The 24,058-nt window shown below is 44.6% G+C and overlaps 1 protein-coding gene across 1 annotated transcript in view; it reads right to left on the bottom strand.

Moving 5' to 3' along the window:
* Window positions 1-24,058, bottom strand: part of zcchc24 (zinc finger, CCHC domain containing 24) — a 214,974-nt gene that overhangs the window by 40,870 nt on the left and 150,046 nt on the right. The window contains exon 3 of the mRNA XM_041176360.1: window positions 6,040-6,204. Within this exon, the coding sequence (XP_041032294.1) occupies window positions 6,040-6,204 (165 nt within the window). The remainder of the gene's footprint in view (window positions 1-6,039; window positions 6,205-24,058) is intronic.

Below are 24,058 nucleotides of genomic sequence, written 5' to 3'. Positions count from 1 at the left end.
GAATTTGTTTTTCAGGATTTCCTTCTTTAGATAGATAAGATAACAGAGAGTCTGTCTCGCCCACATTTGCTGGCTGGTCCAATCAAACTCTACATGTTTTCCCACTTCCAGGGACACCTGCGGCTTGCTGTTGTTCAACCCCAGACCATGGAGAAACCATGATGCAAAGTAATATTGCATGGGGGAGACATTTATTGAATGTTTCACCCCCATCTTCACTTTTTTACAGGCTACTTTTGACACTGAGGGCGAATTTGCCCACCACTCTCGTGTATTTTGAACCCTGGCCTGCACTTCAGTCCTTGAACACTTCTAATGGTCCTCCATCCCGCAGTGTGACTTTTTAAAATCCTCTTCTCATTTTCAACTCTCTCCATGGCATTCCAGATCCTTACCTCTGCCATTTGCAACCAGGATGCATCGTTCAATTGTCTTGTCTGCATCTTTCCCTCTGTTCCACTATTGCTGTTAAAGCCTCCAGGCTTCATCCCAATATACCCTGAAACCCTCTTACCAAAACTTCAGCCTTCACTATAGCTCTTCCCACCTTCAAAAACCTCAACACCCACTGCTCTCACAATCATTTCCCTCCCCTAAGACACAACAAACACTTTACTCACTGGCTGAGGCTCTAATTATATTACATAGCCATAATTTTTGGTTCCCTTACAATTCCCTCCCTAAATTTCACGGCCTCTCTCCTCTTTTGGGTTGCTTCTTAGAACCTACCTGTTTCAGTGAGCAGTGGATTATGTGAATTGGTGTTAAATTTCGCTGCACAACACTCCTGTGAAATACCACGGGGCACTTTACTAAATTAAAGACACTATATAAATGCAAGCTGTGTCATTGCAACAAAAGTGAAGCTGCTGTTGGCTGTGTTACCGACTTTGTTGTTTCATTGTGAAAAGATGGAAAGCCACTGCCTTGTTACAAGATGTGGACAAAATTCTTCCAGAAGCACAGGCCTGCCCAGATAAGGAACAGCACCAGTCTTTCAGGAAATAAGACTCAATTATTCTAAAGGGTAATTGTGCTAGCAGAACCAAGCTGAACAGGCTTAATAAACCACCAAGTACCTTTGTTTGAAATATTTCCCCATTATATTCATTTCCATTACAGTACAGCCAAGCTTTCTCACATAGAATTTCACTCCTATGGTGTTCTGATTCTCCCTGTAAAGTTGCTGTGCTATGCTTTTCCCACTATTTATAAGCACATTGATACAACAATGTCTTTCAATGATGCCATTTTAACAATAATGGTGGGTTTTATCTGTGCTTTTCCCCCTCACTGAAACAACAATGATTCGAAATTGCAGCAAACGCCTTTCCCTGTACTTCTTTTTATGGTTACTAATTGATCCCATATCTGTGCGTTAGATACGTCGATATAGCATTTGCTTGTCTCCTTGTTGCTAATCCTTCAACTATGCTACTTTCCTCATGCCACACACCAAGGCCCTGTTAAGCTGAAAGGGTAGATGATTGGTCTCCAGGTGCCAATCGAAGGCAGTCTGTAACAGGATGCTTAGTGTGGGCTGATGTCACTCCTCTCTGTTACATGGCCTCTTTTTACAGACTCCCTCTCCCTTTCCTGACCTATTACAGCTGAAATCAAAAAAATCTGGATATCTGCAGGCACACATTCACACTGGACACAAAAAAATAGCACCAGCACAGGAGCACAATCAAGCTGTGCAATGTCAGTCACCACAAGAACTCTAGGGTTGGGGAACCCATAAAAGACAGCATGATAAAATCCATAAAAGGAATAGGAATTTACACAAACTATAAAATATATTTCCTTTCCCCTAGGAAACGTACTCTTGCTTGTTGATTGAGTGTGAGCAAGTCAGCTATTGTCCACGATCTATGGAGCGTACCATAAACTTCCTTCCCTCACTTTCACCAGCAACACCCATCGCCGCCATTCACCATGTTGATATTGGAGGTCTGTGTAGGGACAGGCGTGAGTCAACACAGGAACGATAGATCGAATGGCCTCCTTCCTAGCAGTATGGCTCTATCACAGAATACTTTGAGACAGAACATGTCCGGGGAGCATAGGGTCCATCTGCCCGAGTGTTTTATTGAGAGAAGCCAATGAGTCCATGATTGGCACCCATTGGCTCAGTTGGTAGTATTCTCACCACCGAGTCAGAAAATTGTAGGTTCAATTTTACCGACACAATTTTATGGACCAGCCGCGGCAGAAGTGGGGCCATTCAGAAGTCCATCAGCTTCAGCAGGACTGTAAATTTCTGCCCTAGGACTTGAGCACAAAAACTGAGGCAGACACTCCAGTGGAGTACTGAGGGTATGTGCACTACTAGAGGCGTAAAGCCGAAGTCCGTCTGCTCTCTCAGGTCGATGCAAGAGATCCCATGGTACTATTTCAAAGAAGAGCTGGGGGAGTTCTCCTATGACTCATGGCCAATATTTATCCCTCAATCAATGTCACTAAAACAGATTATCTGGTCATTATCATATTGCTGTTTGTGGGAGCTTGCTGCGCACAAATTGGCTGCCATATTTCCTACAGTACAACAGTGACAAAGCTTCAAAGTACCTCATTGGCTGTAAAGCACTTTGGGGTGTTCTGTGGTCATGAAAGGAGCCATATAAATACAAGTCTTTAGTTTTTAAACTGTCGCCATTACTGAAGTAAGATATTAAATAAGGTTTAATCCCCTTTCACAAATCAGCACATATTACGTGACCATGAATGGACAATGGTGAAGGTTGTAGTACAAAAAGATACAAAGTCACCCTGAATCACAGAAGCGAACCACAAAGGAACATTTGGATTGATCTACCTTCCACCTAGCAGGTATTTTTGTCAATCACATTTTGTCTAGTGCATTTGCAAACTTCTGTACGACATGCATCCCAATAGGGCTTGATTTCATACAGATTAGAATAGATGATCTGGTAATTTATTCCATTGCTGCTTATCGGACCTCGCTGTGCAGAGACTGTCTGCCATGTTTCCATACATCACATTACAAGAGCTCAAGGGTGTAGGGGTTAGCTAACAGGTCTGCATTCAAACTTTTCTTTTGAAATCCCTTCAGCAGAGAGAGATTTTGCTTCCTCAGCTCCCTCCCACCCCCTCACCCCAATCTCTGACACATTGCGGGATATCTATACAACTGCGTGCTAACCAAAAAGACCGCTAATCTGCTGAAATGTAGACACTCAGGAAATAAAAGAAAATTCTGTGCGTAATTCCAATTTTCAGTAAAATGGATTTTTATTTGTTTTAATGGGAGCAGGCCAGGTAGTTTCAGACTGGCAGTTTAGATCAAGTCATTTGAATCTTTACCCAAGTCCTCCTTCGGTTAATGAGTTGATCATAAAGCCTAGTCAACGTTCTGGTCTGCTTCTCTCAAGCTGAGCCAAAATTGCAAATCTTGATAGCTTACGTTGCAAGAGCAGATATTTCAAGGTGTCGTCCGTGAGGTACCTTACTCACTACAAGGACTCAAAAGTGCATTGCCCACAATATTCCTCCTGTTGAAATTAGTGAATAAGTGATTGCGGACAGCACTTTGACAACTTTCTTGATGGTTAATGTGTCAACACCACAAGCGAAGATGTAGAAAATCCACCTTGCTATTTTGAAATGTGAAGGGTGCAATGAAGATTAAATACCAGCAAAACATTTGGTTCTTCAACATTTCGACTTATGTGCACATCAGGAAAATTCGCTAAATGCTCAAGTCCTAAATTCTGGGGTTCACACCCTAAGCCCCTCCATTTCTCTCCTCTAATAATTTGCTCCATAGAAACTACTATGTGACCAAGCTAGCGGTCGCTGTTGTAATATCTCTTTACGCAGCTTGGTGTTAACTTTTCTCACATTTGTGATTTTTTTTTTTACTATGTTAAAGTCACTGTGCATATGTTGCTACTGTTTTCAAAGATTGTTTCACAGTCAAGACCCCTATTTGTACAGGAGAGGGTGAGGAGATAGCTGCATTTTTGTTATGAACCTCTCAGAGCTTTTCTCCTGGGTCACGATTTCTTTCCACGTGATGTGATGCATTACAGGATACTTGACCAAGCAATCCCTTGTACACAGGGCTGAATCTTCCAGTTGGCGCGCGAGAGAGGGCCTGACATGCCGACGCGTAAAATGACCCGTGGTGATGTTGGACGTGTGTTCCAATGTCAACGTCATCAACCGTCATCTCGATATTGTGTTTGGTGGGCGCGCGCCAGAGGCAGCTACATGTCCGCCAAAATGTCAACGGCCTGTAAAGGCCATTAAAAAAGCAATTAAACTATTTAAGAAGGCTGCCCGTACAACCTGAAGGCTCTCGGGCAGGCGAAGAGCCCAGGTGGCCTTTGCGTTTTTCAGGAAACCTCACCCACGGGCGGGATGAGGTTCTCTGAAGCTTTTATGAAAAATAACAAAATAAATTTTCCAAACTTCACAAACATGTCCTGGCTCACGTGACACTGTCACATGAGGGGACATGTTCAAATAAATTTTTACTTTATTTATTAAAAGGTTTTTTTAATCCATTCAATCTCCCTGAGGCAGCTCCGTGCCTCAGGGAGATAGATGCTGCGCACAGGCCCTGCCGACTCTCCCTCCTACCCCCGCCCACACAGGTAACGCTGAGCGCTACCGGCCGTGCGTTACACTGGGTGGGCCTTAATTGGCCTGCCCGTGTAAAATGGCGGCGGGGAGCCGATCTCAGGCGGCAATCGGCCCCTGCCCACTCGCCATAGGAAAAACTCTCCCCGTAGTGTTTGGATGCTGTGTGCGTGGTGCATAATTAGATCAAAAATTTGTCATATGCGTCTGTACCACCAGGTGTCTCCCACACTTATTAAATATGTCGTCAAGCAGTATCTCCTGATTGAAAACCTACCTTGAAACGGTTGCATCATGAGCTCAGCTTGTGAATAGTTACTTCCTCTTTGCTTTACATATTAATACATTGTCAGGATCAGATGGTGAGCCCAACTGTTGCTTCGGTTTGACTGGGTTCACTGGCTTTCTTTGCGAAAGCTAATTGCTTCCTCGGCATCTCGATGTGTCTTGCATCATCTGCAACCAAGATGGTCAGTCACCTGGTCCCAGGTCTCTGCCAATGCATTCTGGAACTTGGCCAGGCTAACTCGAGTAACTCGCTACCTCCCTTGCACTCTTCTCCCTACCTCATGAGGAAATGCCTGATCTGTCGAGGTCAAAGAGTCAGCATTTTGAAGATTGTGCAGCAATGTCATAACAATGGAACAGTCAGGAGCAGCAAAGAGTTGGCCATTCATTGGACGATGGCAATGGAAATACCCCTCAATCTCCCACTCCTTAAAAAGTCTATCCATAGCGCCCTTTTAAATTTTTCCACATTATTTTCACCCTTCTACTTTAGCTGTCAGCTGTGGGTATCACTTTCACCTCTGAGTCAGAAGGTCATGGGTTCAAGTTTCTACGGAAATTTGGGCACATGATCTAGACTGACATCCCAGTGCTGCACTGCCCCATCTTTCAAATAAGATGTTAAATGGAGATCCCATCTATCCTCTCAGATAGAAATAAAAGATTCCTTGGCGTTATTCGAAGAGAGTAGGCCAGTGTCTTGGCTCATTTTTATTCCTCACATTACTTCACTAAAACAGACTATATGATTATCTATCTCATTGCTGCAATTGGGAGTTTGCTGTGCGCAAATTGGCTGTAAAGTTTCCCACTTTGTGATAGTGACTACACCCCAATGTACTTGATTGGCTGAAAAGCACTTTTGGACATGCTGAGGTTGTGAAGGGTGCTATATAAATGCAAGTTCTTTCTTTTTTTGATGCCACTGCACGCAGGAGCTGCAACATCTTGCTTATCTGTAATTTTTCTCAAAGCTACTCTCCTGTGGATTGGCTGTGTAAAATCTAAGCAGGCAGGGGAAGGAGCTTCAGTAACCCAATCAGTGTTAATGCCCTGTAAGGGAGAGTAGTTGCCAGTGAACCTGCCAACTGTTTCATGCTGTCTAATGCCAATGAAGAGCTGTATGTGGGAGACATGCAATACCTGCTTGTGGGGGTAAACATTGATGTGGCATTTGATGCATTCTTGGCCCATGTTGGCCCAGGAGTTGCCGCTCATCCATTTCCTTTTACACTTGGGGCACTTGTATTCACCGAAGCAGCGTTTCTTCCCCTGGTAGGGGGTCAGGCCTTCTCCTTTGGGGCGTGCCTGGCAAATAAACAGACACAAATGTATATGTTAAAAAGGCAATGTCTGCCAGACAAGGACTCTGTAACACAGGTAGCTACTGTGTTTTAAGGTATTTTCCACCAGTTTCCATTTAACTGCCAGTTCGGATGTTATTAATGATCTGCATGATGTTTATTTCTAATGTAAAGATTTCTTTGGCATACGCCACAAGGAAAATATCTAACTATCTATATAAAATGTTTTAAAGCCAATATGCTTAGACTGGAAAGTGTCACATATTCAAAGTTTGTGTCAAACTTGTTCAAATAACATGAAACAGCATAAATCACAACTGAACAGATCGTTAGCCCACCAGCAGGATCCTAATTAAAAGAAAAGAAATGCTTGTTGGTTTCTTTTACTTTGTTCTGACATTGTAACCTGACCTCTATCCAAGTGGATGGGAGTCAGGAATTTATAAGCAACCGCCAACCTACAGCCTGACTTTCTTCAGAAAAGCAATTCGTATCTACTCAACTGCAAGTTGTGCCTCCAGACATCAAGTACATTTTGTGGGACTTAAAGGCACAGACCAGGTTTAAATGAGACTTCACCACTGCAGCAGAATAATACATCGTCTGTGACATTTATTATAAAGCAGTGTAACCTCCAATTGACTGGGAGTCGAGTGTGGGGCATCAGCTGTTAACACTTGACACATTCAGCAAGTGTTTCTTCACCTGCATAAACTTAAGAAAATGCCTATTTAAGAGAAGTTCCAAATCTGTTCTTTTTTTGGCTCATTGTTACAAAGGTTTCATTTAGAGATAATGAGAGGAGATATACAGTTCAAACAAAGCAATCATTCTAACTAATATTTCAGGCACTGGTTCTGAGGAGTGTGGCTGATTAATGCAAGCATTGCAATATGAAAATTATTATAAGCACTTGTTACAAAATGTCTCAATATCTTCTTGTAGGTCAGACACATCAAACTGCATCCTCTCTCTATCAATAGAAGTTCCTTTGAAATCCAATCTCTATTTTAAGATCCCCATTTAAATGTGGAACCCAATATAGTTATTACAATACCTGCAAATAGTGGAGGAATAGGAGGCCCTTTACAACAAGAGGAAATTTTAAAATAGTTTCCACAGGTACAAAGTGGCTACACTTCAAAAGTAAAACTTTATTGGCTGTAAAGCATTTTGAGCTTGCGCAAGATGCTCTATAAATGCAAGTCATTCTTTTCTTTAAGGTTGAGTGGTCAACAACAACCTACATATATACAGCAACTTTTATAGAATAAAACATCCCAAGATGCTTCACAGGAGCTTTATGAAACATAATATGACACTGATCCACGTAAAGAGATATTAGCTCAGATGACCAAAAGCTTGGTCATCCAAAATATAAAAGAATTGTGGGATCTTAGGCAAATGTTTCAGTAGAGTGTTGATTGAGTGCTGCATTGATGTAGGTATTATCCTTGGCTCAAATGTTTAACCAAGGCCACACCTTACCTGTTCTGGTAGACAAAAAAAATCCGTTAGTACAAACCAAAGTAGTGCAGGGTATCCTCCCAATAGTCTGCCCAATATTCCCATCTCAACCAACATCAGTACCAATAGATTAACTGGTCACATATTTCTTTGTTGGTTGCAGATGATAATATTGACCATTCTTTATACTTAACAAGGACAAGTGAGGATTGACAGTCACTGTGGAGTGAAGTAAAATATGTCCGTGTTGCAATTTATACTGTCTACTAGTAAATATTCCTCTAAAGGCCATTGGCTGTAAAGCAATGGGATAGTTATTCATGGCTCCAAACCTTATTGTGGACACGTAGTGTACAACTCTTCCCTTGCTGGTATTTCATGACACTCATAAAAGCCAATGCCTATCATATCACAGCTAATTCTAAACAATTATTTTTAGAGAACTAGAGGCTGTTTGCATGCAACATTTCTATATTGCTGGATGTAATTTCCTTTCCGTAAATGTCATACCACTGGAATTATCACCACAGCCAAAAAAAGTGAATGTCTACCTCTGTTAGGCAGCAGTACAAGTTAACACAAAAGGTCTTGCATTTATATAGCAAGCACTTTACAGCCAATGTAGTCACTGGTGTAATGTAGGAAATGTGGCAGACAATTTGTAGACAGCCAGTTCCCACAAACAGCAATAAGGTAAATGGCCAGAAAATCTTTTCCAGAAATATTAGTTAAAAGAGAGTTATTGGTCAGGACACTGCTGAGAACTCCCTTGCTCTTTTTTCAAAGAGGTGGCTCTCCCACACCCATTTGAGGATGTGGATGGAGCTTTGATTTAATGTCTCATTAAAAGACGGTGCCTCCAATAGTTCAGTGCTCCTTCAGAAGGGCACTAATGGGCAATCCCCATGATTAATGGAGATACAGGTGTTTATAATGGAAAAATTGCTGACACAAAAGTCTGATAAAAATGCAACAACAGGAATTAGGGTTTTGTAGATAGGAGATTGTGCAGATAAAAGATTTTTAAACATATTGAACATTACTGGATCACCCACAGTACTGGGTAGGATAAGTATTCAGAGTGTTTTGGTTGTTCCTGGACACAAATCACATAAAGTCAACATGCAGGTACAGCAAACAATTAGGAAGACAGATAATGTACAAGCATTTATTGCAAGGGGTAGTGGACAGAGTATAAAAGTGAGGAATTTTTGCTGTACTTATGTAGGGACTGGATAAGACCAGACCTGAAGGACTGTGTACAGTTTTGGTCTCCTTACCCCAGGAAGGATATCTTTGCCTTTGAGGGAGTGCAACAAAGGTTCACTAGATTGATTCCTAGGGTGAGAGGGTTGTCCTCTGAGGAGAGGTTGAGTAGAATGGGCCTATACCACCTGGAGTTCAGTAGAATGAGAGATGATCTCATTGAACTGTATACAATTCTTAGAGGGTTTGACAGGGTAGATGCTGAGAAGCTGCTTCCCCTGGCTGGAGAGTTCAGATCGAGGATCATAGTCTCAGGAGAAGTGGTTGGCTATTTAGGACTGAAATTTGGAGAGATTTCTTCACTTGGAGGGTGAGTCTTTGGAATTCTCTAGCCCAGAGGGTTGTGGATGCTCCATCATTGAGTACATTCCAAGATGGAGATTGTTCGTTTTTTTTTTGGACTCTGAGTGAATTAAGGGATATGGGGATAGGGTGGGAAAGTGGATTTGAGGGAGAAGATCAGCCATGATCTCACTGAAAGATGGGGCAGGCTTGAGGGGCAGTGTGATTTACTCCTGCTCCAATTTCTGATGTTTTATGTCAAAGAAGTAGTATTTATGAGACTTGGAGTTTATACCATGCATAATCATTTGCAATTGTGTAAATGTATGAATCTGCAAGGCGTAATTGCTTTACATTCTTGAAATGACTACTTGGTTTGAAAGCAGATCAGACTGAATTTCTTTCTTTTTTTTACATGTTCAGGACCACAAAGTCTGATTGTTTGAGTAAACTGAAGATGTGGTCACTCAGCATTTAATTTTTGTTGGGCAATGGAACTGTGGAGAATGGAATTTGCTGACAAGTTTCAGGCTGTCGTTCAGGAACACACAGTATTTTGAACAAAACGCATAGACGTAGCTTTTTAGCGTTTATAAAATCTATAGATTTGTATATGTTCTGATACATATTCTCCCACCACCCCTCCCCTCACCTCTTTGCTGGAGTACATGACCACAGAAGCCACCCACTCTCCCCTCATACCTCACTCGAGTGGTGTTTCCTCCTCTTGGGGAGGTAGGGAGTGTGTGTGTGGTGGGGGGGGGGGGGCGCGCGCGCGGGCGGGGTGGGGGGGGTGGTGTTGCGGTGTGCGGTGGGGGGTGCGGGATTCACATTGAGTACCAGTGGGCTTTTTTTTAATTTTAAACTCTGGAGTCTTCTCCAACATTTGCAGCCTGAAGGTATTCTTGAGTAGCAATCAAGGAGTGGGAACTTTGGCCCATGCTTTATGTTTCCTCTTAAACTCAGGACCTCTTGATGCCAAATGCAGCCTCCCCAACTGTGTTAAAGTGAGTTCAGTGCAGGCACAGGGATTAAGGTTGGGGAGACTTTGCAACCCGTGTTGGGTCAGTTTCTCTCTAACCTAGGGGCATAGGAATAGGTGTCGGCAATTCAGCCCCTTGAGTCTGTCCTGCTGTTCAATTAGATGATGGCTGATCCGTATATTAACTCCACCTACCCAGCTCGGTTCCGTAACCCTTAATTCCATTGCCTAACAAAAATCTGTCGTTTTGACATTTTCAATTGATCCCAGTCTCAACAGATTTCAGGGGTGCTCACAGATGTTAACCACTTGAGCCACTGAGAAGAGTTGATGAATTTTCCTATAAGCCTACCCTCCCCTCATTGATGTTTTCTTGGTGACATAATGGATGTACTTGGCCTTGGCAGTACCCTGTTTCTGCAGGCACTTGGTATGCCTTTGGTGGTTTGCACCAGCTCCCAGACTCTGTGGCAGTGAATCTACCTATTTTGTATTCACAAAGCCCTTGTGCAGAATGCAGCAAGTTCATCCCTATGACCCACAGTTCTAGTACATTCAGTTTACACAATCTAGGATCCCTATCAGCAATAAAATGCCAGATTAACTATAGCTTTGCCAGTTGCAATTTCTGACAAAGTCCAGCAGTCATGTTTCCCCAGCTCCTTGGGTACCTTGCCCAGTTGATTAGTTAAATGTTTGACACTCTAGTTGTCAAGGTAGTTATTACAATAATTACTGGGATTGCCCTATTACCGTAACTGAACCACAATGTGCCAAATGCAGTTTGCAGTCCCTCTGTGCAATATTTTAAGGGCAATTACTCACCAACAGTAATTTGTGTTTACATAGCATCTTTCATGTAGTAAAATATCCCAAGGTACTTCACAGGAGCATTATCAAACAAAATTTGACACGGCAGATAACGGTTGCATAAGGCGAGCATAGGCTTGGTCAAAGAGGTGGGGTTTTAAGGAGCATCTTAAAGAAGGAGAGAGAGAGAGAGAGGGAGGGAGAAATTTAGGGAGGGAATTCAAGAGATTAGGGACCTCAGCAGTTGAAGGCACACCAGCCAATGGTGGAGCCAAGAAAATTGGCCATCTGCAAGAGGCCAGAATTGGAGGAGTTCAGAGATTTCGGCAGGTTTTAGAACTGGAGGAGATTACAGAAATAGGGAGGAGTGAGATCATGGAGGGATTCAAAGCTGAGGAGGGTGTTAGTCAAGGATGAGAGTTTAAGAATAATGGAGTTTTTATTTCGCTGGTGCTAAAGTTGTACAAGTGGTTGCCATGACTGTGTAGTCAGGGGGCAGAACCTTTCCGACTCTGAGTGCATGTTGAAAGGCCATGCCCACCGCTGACCAATTTTCCGTCCACCCAGAGCACAGACCTCCTCAGAAGAGGGAATCTCCCTCTGCTGTGGTCTGGGACTACCTGGGATGTATCTGCAACGTACCGCTAAACTGGGTGCAAAAAAGCAGCCAGGGTGGTTCCCCAGAGCTCTGGGACATTTTTTAAAGCTACCTTCATGCAAATGAAAAAGATTTAGGCAGTGCACGCACTGCCACCCACACTGTTAATATTTAACTACTGGGGAACGAGCTGTGTGTTTGTCTCCAACCTGTGTATACAGAAAACTCACTCTGGGCAGCAAGAATTGACAGTTCAACCACGTAATGTAAAATGAACTGTCTGTACTGAAAACAAACTGGTCTGTGGACAATATCTGCAGACTAAATGCAAACTAACATCAGCTCCGAAACAATCATCTCCTTTTAACATTTCAATCGCCCATTTATCAGCATGCAGAGTCAGTCCACCCAGCAGAAAACGTTGCTGAAGGAATATTTGAGATTGCCAATCCTATCTTTATTTCTTGTGGCTCTAAAGTCTTTTGCAAACAATTATTTTGGGGATGGGAGGAGAGTTATGCAATTGTGACCGGCGGGGCGCTTTAATTACAATTTGCATAAACGAAACAACTTTACCAAAGACATCTTGATTAAAGCCGGCACCCTTTGAAGTTAGCGGCATAAGTCGTCATGGGGCATTTTGTGAATAAAATGGATGCCCCGCTAAGCAATCTGAATTTTAGCAAAATTAACAGCTTGTGGGTGAACTGATGAGGCTTGATCTCAAGAGTATCAGTTTAACAAAAACCAGAGTGAGTTAAAAGCAAAACAGAGCTGAGGCGGATGACATATAAGTTTCTTGCCAGAGAACATTTTAACAATAGTGGAGAGAAAAATGGCTCGCAAAGCGACGCTGGACTTGTGTTGTCAAAAATCTTGTCATAAACCCCGCTGCGGCAGCCTGGTAATACAGCCCGATTGGCACTTTGGATTCTTGTGTGCAGATGCTCGGTTTGGACATTCCACCTTGACCATTCCCCATTCACCCACCCGCACCCAGCCCTGCACCCCTCACCCTGATTTTCAACAGGAATACAAGATGGAGCTAAGTGAGGTTGGCAGCTATTACATACATATATAATATATCCCACAAGCAGCAATGAGGCAAATGATTGTTGAGTTGTTCAAGAAATTATTGGTTGAGGAACAAATGTTGGGCACTTCACCAAGATAATTCTCTGCTCGTTGTCAAAAAAGGGCCACGTGTTTTTTTTTATACCCACTTGAACAAATAGAGGGGGGGCTCAGTTTCACCTGAAACATAGCGCTCCCGGCAGTGCAGCACTCCCTCGGTACAGCACTGATACATCAGCCTATGTTACATGCTCAAGTCTTTAAGTGGGACCTGAAGCAATGGGGAAAGATTTTAACCTTGGTGGGCAGGTGGGCAACAGACCCGCTCGAGCGTTGATGTCAGGCTTTGTCTACGCGCAGTTGCATGATATTTCGGCTGGTGGACCCGCCTGGAAATCGGCAGCGTGCCCACATACAATTCAAAGGCCTGTTAAGGCCATTAAAAAGTCTTAAATAACTTACATTTTTCTCTGCCCATCCAACCCTACGGTTGGCGGGCAGGCAAAAAGGCCAAGCGACCTTTGCACTTTTTAGGAAACCTCATCCACGGGCAGGATGAGGTTTCCAAAAGCAAATAAAAAATAAAATAAAAACTTTAAAATTTGATTAGTAACACGTCCCTGCTCTTGTGACAGAGTCGCATGAGGGGAACATGTTTCATAACAAGTTATGAGCCGTTATTTATTTTTCTGCAAACTCTTCATCTCCCTGAGTCAGCTCCGTGCCTCAGGGAGATTTGCAAGCGCGCACTCAGGCGCATGCGCAAAGTTCACGCTCGCCCCTCCCTCCCCACCCCCCCACCCGCCTGCTGCCGCTCACGTTTCACTCTGGGCGGGGCCTTCACTGGCCCACCCAGCGTGTGAAATCGCAGTCCGGCCCCGATCGCGGGCAGCGATCGCCTTCCTGACCACCCCCACTGAGCCCACCCGACAAGGGCTAAGCTCTGTCCGCGTGAGCTTTTTAAGGCTTACAGACAATGTTGTTATGGATAGGCATTGATTGGTTATTGAAATCCCACTAAAAAAAAGAGAAGTCAAGGTGACAAAATAGCATTCACTGTCATAAAGAAAAAGGAATGGATTATTAGTAACCCACAGGCAAAGATTTTAAACAAAGGTGATTGGCCAGCCAACTGGACTCTCAAGATGTTTTAAAGTCTTCTGGGTTGCCAAGACTGGCACAGAAAACAGGGGCATTAACAGAGATGGAGGTCACAACGTCAGCCTGATATCTTTCTGACTGTAAGACTTGGCGACATTCAAAACTTCAGTTCCCTTCCAAGCAGGGAGGTGGCTCCAGCGACATCTCAACTATATGCTCAGAATTCAGTGTTGGAATTAGGACTCCAAGCAGTGAGTCCTGCTGACCTTGGGGAGCAAATGACCAAATGAAATTGCTTTAGAAAAATATTCTGTGCAGATCCTTCTGGCAAGGCCTGGTTTGAATCATTGCTCCATCTCATCACTCTGCTATTTTAGGCAGTTCGAAGGTTATCTGTGAAAAGACCATCAGCCCGTTGATAAAAGGTGCAGAACCAAATGAGCCAATATTAATCCTTTATTTTAAAGTACCTTTATTCTACCTACCCACCAAACATCTGGTGTCCCTGAATGAAGGCCTATTCCCACAGCCTCCTCTTTGCCATCAACCAGTAAATGGCAACAGAATGTGACTCACTGACGCACTAATTAAAACATCAATATCAGATCATTACTAATAAATCCAGTGAAAAATTCAGGAGAAAACATCTTTGCCCAGAAAGTGGCGGCAATAGGGAACTTGCTTCAATGTGGGCCAGGGCTTTACAGCCCCTCCCGCCCGGCGGGATACTACGGTCCGGCCAAACTGAATGGAGATTTAAATGTCTCGCTGCATCTGCTATGGGGCAGACACACCACGGTGGGGCTGTGAAAGCTCCAGTTGGGCAGTGAAGCCCAACGCAAACTGGAGGAACAACACCTCATCTTCCAACTAGGCACTTTACAGCCTTCCGGACTGAATATTGAATTCAACAACTTTAGGTCTTGAGCTCCCTCCTCCATCCCCACCCCCTTTCTGTTTCTTCCCCCTTCCTTTTGTTTTTTCCAATAAATTATATAGATTTTTTTTCCCACCTATTTCCATTATTTTTAAATATTTTTAAATCTTTTCTGCTCCCCCCACCCCCACTAGAGTTATACCTTGAGTGCCCTACCATCCATTCTTAATTAGCACATTCGTTTAGATAATATCACCAACTTCAACACCTATGTGTTCTTTTGTTTTGTTGTCTGTGACATCTTTTGATGATCCGCTTCTATCACTGCTTGTTTGTCCCTACAACAACACCACCCCCCTCCACTTCTCTCCCCCCACCCAAACCCGCCCCCAACCCCCCCCTCCCCCACCCCCACTCCCCACACACCTTAAACCAGCTTATATTTCACCCCTTCCTTGGATTCACCTAGTTCTGTCGAAGGGTCATGAGGACTCGAAACGTCAACTCTTTTCTTCTCCGCCGATGCTGCCAGACCTGCTGAGATTTTCCAGGTAATTCTGTTTTTGTCTTGGATTTCCAGCATCCGCAGTTTTTTTGTTTTTATCTCTGTGAAATCCTGGCCTTGAAATAATTGAGGCCAATAGAATAGATTCATTTAAGGGGCATCCTGATAAATATCTGATGGAGAAGGATTAGGGCTTGGTGAAGTAGGGTGGGAGGAGGTTTGTGTGGTTTGTAAACACCAGCATGGACCAGTCGGGCCGAATGGCCTGTTTCTGTGCTGTAAATACTTTGCAGCTTAATGTAAATACTCTATCTGCATATGCGAGCAAAACCTGGAACGGGACTTGAACACACAACCACTTGACTCCAGAATATTGACAAGTGCTGCAGCGACATGTCAACCAAATGGAAAAGTTCTTTTTTAAGGTCCAATGTCCAAACAACTCTTTGAAGGGTCGGCAGTGGGGGCAAGTGGGGGGGGGAAGGGGGGAGGGGGGAGGGGGGTTGCTATGATGGTGGAGGGAGGGAAGGTAGCGCAGGATGAGAAAATGACATCAGAACAGGCGTGCGCTGAAGAATCTGATACTTGACAAAAGTTACATTGTTGGTGCCGGCAGGACAGAAGGCAAAGCTGTAAGCAGCTGAATAAAGCTGCACTGTACTGTGCAGAGCTGCCCTGCGGAGGAAACTCTTTACAATCATTGTTGCTGCACTACCATAAATGATGCTGTCCACTGTTACCAGGGCAATAAAGCTAACTGCCAGCCTTATTCATGTCAGTAAGGGCCAAGTGTACATACAATGGATTCCACTTTATCTCATCTCTTATTCATTTGTGGGTCTTTTGCTTCCTATTCTTCTCCAAAGGGCCAGTTCCATTTTCTCCCGCCATCTCCTGATGCTCTGTTTATTGCCAATAGTGACTGAGATTTTCTCTCTCCCTTCAGGTGTCCCTGGGCTATACAACATCTCCCTGGACATTGCCCTGCTGAATTTTGCCAGCGTTACGATTCCCCTAGTCACCAGGAGGGGCTGTAACTATTCTTAAACTGACAGATTAAATGCCATAATTCGGTGTAATTTTTCTCCTGCTTTCTAAACAATCCCCCAAGTCTCAAGATAAGTGCACAAAGACTGGGGAAAATCAAGTAGGTATTGTACCCGTGAGAGCTTTCCATGATGTTTGATTTGCTCCTAACTAAACCCACAGTACTGATTTCACTGCTCAGCCAGAAAGCCCCACCTGGCACATGATGCATTTATTGCAGCCCGTAACTATAACCCACACCGTCAGCTCAGCCAGCTCGCTCATCTAAACACAACCTCAATTCCCCTCCTCCCCCACATGTTCAGCCTCCCATCACAAAGAGAAGCTGCTTGCTCAAGGTGGATATGCATAATTAATCTTCCTTTAAATTCTGATCATTTTAACCCAAGGAAGAAGTGTGAGGTGATGCATTTTGGTCGGAAGAACATGGACAGACAATATAAAATAAGGGATGAAATTCTGGAGGGGGTGCAGGAGCAGAAAGACCGGGTGTTTCTGTGCATGGATCATTGAAGGTAGCAGGACAGGTGGAGAGAGCAGTTAATAAAGCATATAGTATCCTGGGCTTCATTAATAGGGGCATAGAGTACAAGAGCAAGGAGGTTATGCTGAATTTATATAAGACACTCATTAGATCTCAGCTGGAGCATTGTGTACAGTTCTGGGCACCACATTATAGGAAGGATGTGAACACACTGGAGAGAGTTCAGAAGATGTTTACAAGAATGGTTCCAGCGATGAGAAACTGGAGGATAGATTGGAGAGTTTGGGACTGTTGTCCTTGGAGAGAAGAAGGCTAAGAGGTGATTCGACACAGATGTTCAAAACCATGAGGGGGTTGGACAGAGTAGTTGGGGGGAAGCTGCTTCTGCTCGTAAAAGGATCAAGAACAAGAGGGCACAGATTTAAAGTGACTTGCAAAAGAGGTAAATGTGATGTGAGAAAAAACTTTTTCACATAACGAGTGGTTTGGGTCTGGAATGCACTCCCTGGAAGTGTGGTGGATGCAGGTTCAATTGACGCATTCAAGAGGGCAGTAGACGATTATTTGAATAGAAACAATATGCAGGGGTACGGGGAAAAGGCAGGGCAATGGCACTAGGTCATAATGCTCATTTGGAGAGCTGGTGCAGACACGATGGGCTGAATGGCCTCCTTCTGTGCTGTTAAAATTCTGTAATTCTGTGAAAAGATCAACTCCTTTTATTAGAACTATTGGTGACAAGTCCATTCCAGAGTCAAATTCAGGCAGCATCTCCAGCATCAGCCTGCTCTGGTATCTATCAGCTAACTTCTTCCCACCAAAGTTGCAACTATTAAAGAGTTCCCTTGGTAACTCTAAATGCCGTTCAATTTAAAAATGAATGCAAAATAGATAAAAGGTAAATGAAATGGGCCATTTTGAACTGAGTCAGAATTAACAGGCGGGGATTGGCCAGATTCTCGTACAACACCACCACCTACAAGTTCCCCTCCAAGCCACCTACCATCCTGACTTGGAAATATATCACCGTTCCTTCACTGTCGCTGGGTCAAAATCCTGGAACTCCCTCCCCAACAGCACTGCGGGTGTACGTACACCACATGGACTGCAGCAGTTCAAGAAGGCAGCTCACCACCACCTTCTCAAGGGCAACTGGGGATGGGCGATAAATACTGGCCCAGCCAACGAAGCTCACATCTCATGAATAAATAAAAAAAACATGTGTTATGAACAGTGGGGTGTTACAATTAACCCCTTTTCCCCAGTTTAGAAGAAAAGTCATGGAGTTCTCACCTCCGTTCATTATCCAGTTATGATGGTTGGGTCCTAAACTCTGGGATTCTCTCCTTAAATATCTCCAACTTTCTCAGCTTTTATAAGATGCTATAGGAAAGCTACCTCTGTCTTAATGTTTCTTCCTTTGGCTCAATATCACAGAATCACAGAATCACAGAGTGCAGAGGAGGCCCTTCGGCCCATCGAGTCTGCACCGATAAATCTTGTTGTCCGCTAATGTTCCTGTGAAGCACCTTGGGATGTTTTACTATGTTAAAAAATGGAGCACTTTGCTGTTAATGATGATCTGGTATATGTTAATCCATTTGATTGTTATGTGGTGACCTCACAGTTAAAATTAAATTGGAGTGACGAGCTTGAAATCTGTGAATTCATAGAGATGGTGGTGTGGGCTTGTGGGGCCATTGTAGAGTTTTATAATTGTCTTAAAGTTGTGCTATTTGGCTTTGCCCCTTTAACAACCAGTTATTTAAAACAAAGTTCTCATTAGCAATGATATTGTGTGCGGCACCATTGATCTGCCTCAATCCACAGTGCCTTTCTGGTTTTTGTGCAACCTGAGGTATACATAACACAGGAATGTTGATACCAGTAAACCGCAAAATAAATAAACATTTGTCTTTGCTGGGAAGATTGTGAGGTGTAAAAAAAGTCCCTTGCTGCAACTTTATTGGACCTTGGCCATCTCACAGTCAACTTCATGCTGCACAGAGGGCGTGAAAAACATCTGAAGCCCAAGGTCTGTTGGAGGGAAAAACTCAGATCAGTGGCAGACTTCACTTACCAGGCCACATAAACTAAATGAAGATATTCTTTCAGGCGCCCAGTTATGGGGCAATGATGCTATTTTAATACTTGAGTATGTAATAACCACCTCAAGGGCCTTAGGATACCATGGAGCCTTTGCCAGGACTATGTATCTGGCTCATTACCAGAAACTTCTGGAAACCCTGTAGGAGTTTTGAAAATGTTGGGAGTGTTTAATGGCACTTAATAAAATTGAATTTAAATACAAGCCTGTGTAGGCAACAGGAGGAAGAATGGCCTTTAAGTTAGAATACAATCTCGCCTTGAATCTTACAAGCACAACTGAGGAGCCAAACGGATCCCAACAGGAGGCTGTGAACTGGACCGAAATACACCTGGAATGCATTAGAACCAAACAAAAATATGTTAAAAAAAATCCACAGAGCTCTTCAGAAAAGGTGAGTGTCATCTCAAACAAAGCTGGACGTGATAGCTCAATCCTTGCTGATGTGAAAAGACTCAATTTTTCCAAAGTTGGATTAACTATAAAGAAAGATTTGCATTTATATAACACTTTTTCATGACCTCATGCTGCCCCACAAAGTGCTCTAGAGTGAATCAAGTACTCAAGTATAGTCGGTGTTGTAATGTGAAAAGGAAAAGTGGCAGCCAATTTGTGCACAGCAAGCTCTCACAAACGGCAATGCGCTAATAACCAGAAAATCTATTACAGCGATGCTAGTTGAGGGATAAATATCGACAAGGAGATGGGGGAGAAAGGGGCGTTTGACGTAGCCCACATCCTTTGGGCAGTCACATCCTAACTTTCATGAGAGTCTTTGACCTCCTGCCAGAGACTAGCCATCTCCTGAGTGCAGGCACTATGCTATTACTTCCCATTATTTCCCTCACCTCCTCTTATTAGACATAGCTGTAAAAGTCCTTACAGGCAAACAATGTTGCTTGCCTCAAGGGTCATTCCCTGCTTTTGTGCCAGTATAAATGGGCTAATTCAGCACAGTTGGAGCAAGGTTATATTACAGAAGTGCTTCCATTTTGAAATAGCTCTGTAATATAAATGGAATTATTATAAAAAGCTGGATGACTATCAGGAGGAGTATTTTTTTCACTTTTAGTAAAATGAGGATTAGTTGCACATATTAATTAACAATGATGAGAAGCGTCATATTTCCCTGTAAGCAAATTGCATACCACAGCTCTGCAGGAAGAAAACTTTTAAAACTTCATTTCCATCTTTTCGTGATGCTAGCAGAAATAATTGACTGCCTCCATGGCTCCAACATTAACAACGTGGGCAGTGTTTGCTGCTGAGTACACCAGCAGTGCTCTATTTGCATGACCAGACAGTATTACTCTCCACTGTCAGCTACACTATCACTCTGAATAGGAAATAATCTGCAGGAGTGTGCGGTACCGCACCTCAGCTCCCACAGGCAATGGTCACGATGGTGGGTCCCATGGGCCATCGATCTGGTCGGGAGGAAACGACTCTCGTTCCTCCGGCCTGGGGATTCTGCTGCGGGGTGGCAGCTTCACCGTCTCCCAGGTTAAGGAGGTGGTGGGCGGGCGCCTCCTCGTAGCAGCCGTAATGTACAAGAACGCTCCACTCCGGGTAATTAACGTGGACGCCCCGTCACAAGGGGCTGAGCGGCTGGAGGTTTTTCAGCAGCTCCCACTGCTGCTGGCAACCTCCAGGCCAGTCATTCTGGGCGGTGACTTCAACTGCATCATCGATGTGGCAGGACGATCCGGCAGGGCCGAAAGCAGATTGGATGCTACGTCCAGATCCCTGATGGAAACAGTTAAGGATGCCAAGCTGCATGACGTCTTCAGCAACCCTGCAGACAGAGCGCAGCGTAGATACACCTGGTCACGGCCAGATGGGTCTATCCATTCCAGGATAGACTTCCTGTTTGTGTCCCATGCGTTCACAGTCAGATCCACCGATGTCAAGCCGGTGTTCTTCCCTGACGACTGCCTCCTACTGGCTGACTGTCATTTACAGGAAGACCAGAGGGTTGGCAGGGGGGCATGGAAGCTAAATGTGCAACTGGTGACCCCAGAGAACATTGAGGAGCTCAAGAAGGATTACAAAGGTTGGAGAACCGTGAAACCCCTCTTTGAGTCCCTGACACACTGGTGGGAAGCGATCAAGGGAAACATCAAGAGGTTTCTCATCCTCAAAGACATCCAGAAAGCTAGAAAGGAACAGAGGGAAATGTCACGACTCCAGAAAAACATGCAGAACCTGCTCCGGCTGCAGTCGATGGGGGTCGATGTCAAGGAGGAACTCCAAGAGGTGAAGAGCCAGCAAGCCTCGCTCTTTGCCTCGGAGGCCTCCAAGATCATCTTCCGGTCCAGAGTCCGCTCTGTGGAGCAGGATGAGACGTGCTCACGTTTCTTCTTCCAAAAGGTACACAGAGAGAGCTCTGTGATCAGCAGCCTGAAGGGAGAAGACAGCTCAGTAAAGTCATCGCAGTCCCACATTGAGGATCAGCAAATCCTTTTATGCCGGATTGTATGACATGAAGCCCACAAACAGCACGGCCTCCCAGTCCTTCCTGTCCTCTGTCATGGAGGTTTTAGACGACAGTGCACGGGAGAGCCTGGACAAACTGCTAACTCCTGACAAGCTGACTAAGGCCCTTGAGTCCTTCGAGAAGAGTAAGAATCCTGGAAGTGATGGCTTGCCAGTGGAGTTCTATTTGGCTCTGTGGGACTGGATCGGCCCAGACCTGCTAGAACTGTACGAGAGTATGCTCCTGGCTGGCAGTATGTTAGAATCCATGAGGAAAGGCATCATCACCCTCATCTACAAGCACAAGGGGGAAAGGGAGGAAATTAGAAATTGGCGACCCATTTCACTGTTGAAAGTGGACAATACGATTCTGTCCAAAGTCATCGCCAATCAGGTCAAATCCGCTCTGGAATTGGTGATCCACCCTGACCAGACCTGCACTGTGCCGGGCAGGAAGATCTCTGACAGCCTCGTGCTGCTCAGGGATACGATTGCCTATGTACAGGACAGGGATGTGGACACCTGCCTCATCAGCCTGGATCAGGAGAAGGCCTTTGACAGAATATCGCAGACCTACATGGTGGATGTGCTCTCCAAAATGGGGTTTGGGGAGGGAATCTGCAATTGGATCCAACTGCTCTACACTAACATCAGTAGCGCAGTCTCAATCAATGGGTGGGAATCAGATAGCTTTCCTATTAAATCTGGAGTCAAGCAGGGCTGCCCTCTCTCCCCTGTCCTATTTGTGTGTTGCATAGAACCTTTTGCTGAGTCCATCAGGAAGGATCTGGGCATAAGAGGAGTGACGATCCCAGGCAGTGGAGGCACTCAGGTCAAAGCCTCCCTGTACATGGATGATGTCACCATCTTCTGCTCGGATCCACTGTTGGTGTGCAGACTGATCCACATCTGCGACCGGTTCAAACTAGCCTCGGGAGCCAAGGTAAATCGTGGGAAGAGCGAGGCCATGTCCTTTAGGAACTGGGCTGATCGATCTTTTGTCCCCTTCAGGGCTGACGGCCTGAAGGTGCTGGGGATATGGTTCAGAGGAACCAGGGCACGCGTTAGAAACTGGAAGGAGCGAGTGTCTATGGTGAAAAGGAAATTGGGCATGTGGGAGTGACGCTCCCTCTCCATTGCGGGTAAGAACCTGGTTATCATGTGTGAGGCACTCTCGCTGTTGCTGTACGTGGCACAGGTCTGGCCCATTCCTCACTCCTGTGTGGTGGCGATCACCCAAGCCATCTTCCGCTTTATCTGGTGGTCGAAAATGGATCATATCCGCAGGGACGTGATGGACAAGCCTCTAGATAAGGGGGGGAAAATGTGCCCAACATCGCCCTCATCCTGATGGCCACCTTTGTGTGTGGCTGCATCAAGCGGTGCGTAGACCCTCAGTATGCAAACAACAAGTGTCACTACGTGCTGAGGTTCCACCTGTCCCCGGTGTTGTGAAGGATAGGTCTGGCCACGCTGCCGTGGAACGCTCCAAGTAGTTGGACCGTGCCGTACCACCTGTCCCTCGTGGAAAAATTTATGCAGAGAAACACCTTTGACCACAAGTCCATCAGGCAGTGGTCGGCACGTAATGTCTTAGAGACCCTGAGGGAAAAGGAGATGGTGGATCTTGTCGAATGGTTCCCTGAGCAGACTGTCAAGGTCATTTGGCAGAATGCCTCATCGCCAGAACTTTCCAACAAGCACCAAGATGTATCTTGGCTGGAGGTGAGTAAGGCCCTCCCCGTCAGATCCTTCCTACACGCCAGGAGTCTCACTCCCTCTGCACGTTGCCCTCGAGGTGGCTGTGGTGGGGAAGATACCGTTGTTCACCTTCTTGTGGATTGTGCCTTTGCGAAGAAGGTCTGGAGAGAGAGGCAGTGGTTTCTGTCAAGGTTCATCCCGAGCTGTTCTGTGACAGAGGACTCTGTGCTCTATGGGCTGTTCCCAGGGACACACACCGAGACAAACATCAACTGCAGCTGGAGGATCATCAACTCGGTGAAAGACGCTCTTTGGTCTGCCCGAAACTTGTTGGTCTTCCAGTGCAAAGAGTTGTCCCCGACCGAGTGTTGCAGACTGGCACATTCCAAAGTCCAGGACTACGTGATGAGGGACGCACTAAAGCTTGGGGCAGCATCTGCAAAGGCGCAATGGGGAAAGGTCGCTGTCTAAGACCTTTCTGCCATAGCGCACTGAGGGGCTGGGAATTGTATAGACCCCTCGGGCTGTACGGCTCACAATAAATGTCTGCATTGAATACTAATTGTATTATAATTGTATTGAAGCACCACAGAGTGCAACATGATGTATGTCAATAACTCCAATACCATTGCATTGTCCAACTGTCTGTAATGACCATATTGAGATGACTGTAATATTCATTGATTGTATTGATGCCCCTCGTGATCCATGTGTAAAAGTTGAATCTGATTGTGCTTTTTGTGATGGCCATTTAGAAATGTTTTATAATGTTCTTCCAGATAATTTATGAATAAAGTATATTTTTCAAAAAAAAATCACTGAATAGGAAATAATGTAACTACTTTCATTGGTGTCGTGCTTTATTACATTGAAATTCTCAAAGCACTTTGAACCAAAAAAATCAACTTTCACAATGATTACAATATGGTAATCCTCTTCACCCATGTGCTTGATGACCTACATTGGCTCCTGGTCAAACAACCTTTGGATTTTAAAATTCTCATTCGTGTTTTCACATCCCAAGGCCTTGATCCCCGCCCACTCCCAATCTCCGTAACCACCTTCAACCCAACGACTGTCTG

The sequence above is a fragment of the Carcharodon carcharias genome, chromosome 28 (assembly GCF_017639515.1).
Source record: "Carcharodon carcharias isolate sCarCar2 chromosome 28, sCarCar2.pri, whole genome shotgun sequence".
Lineage (NCBI taxonomy): Eukaryota > Metazoa > Chordata > Chondrichthyes > Lamniformes > Lamnidae > Carcharodon > Carcharodon carcharias.
Note: the sequence above shows the minus strand (reverse complement) of the source record. Positions and strands in the feature narration are given on the sequence as shown.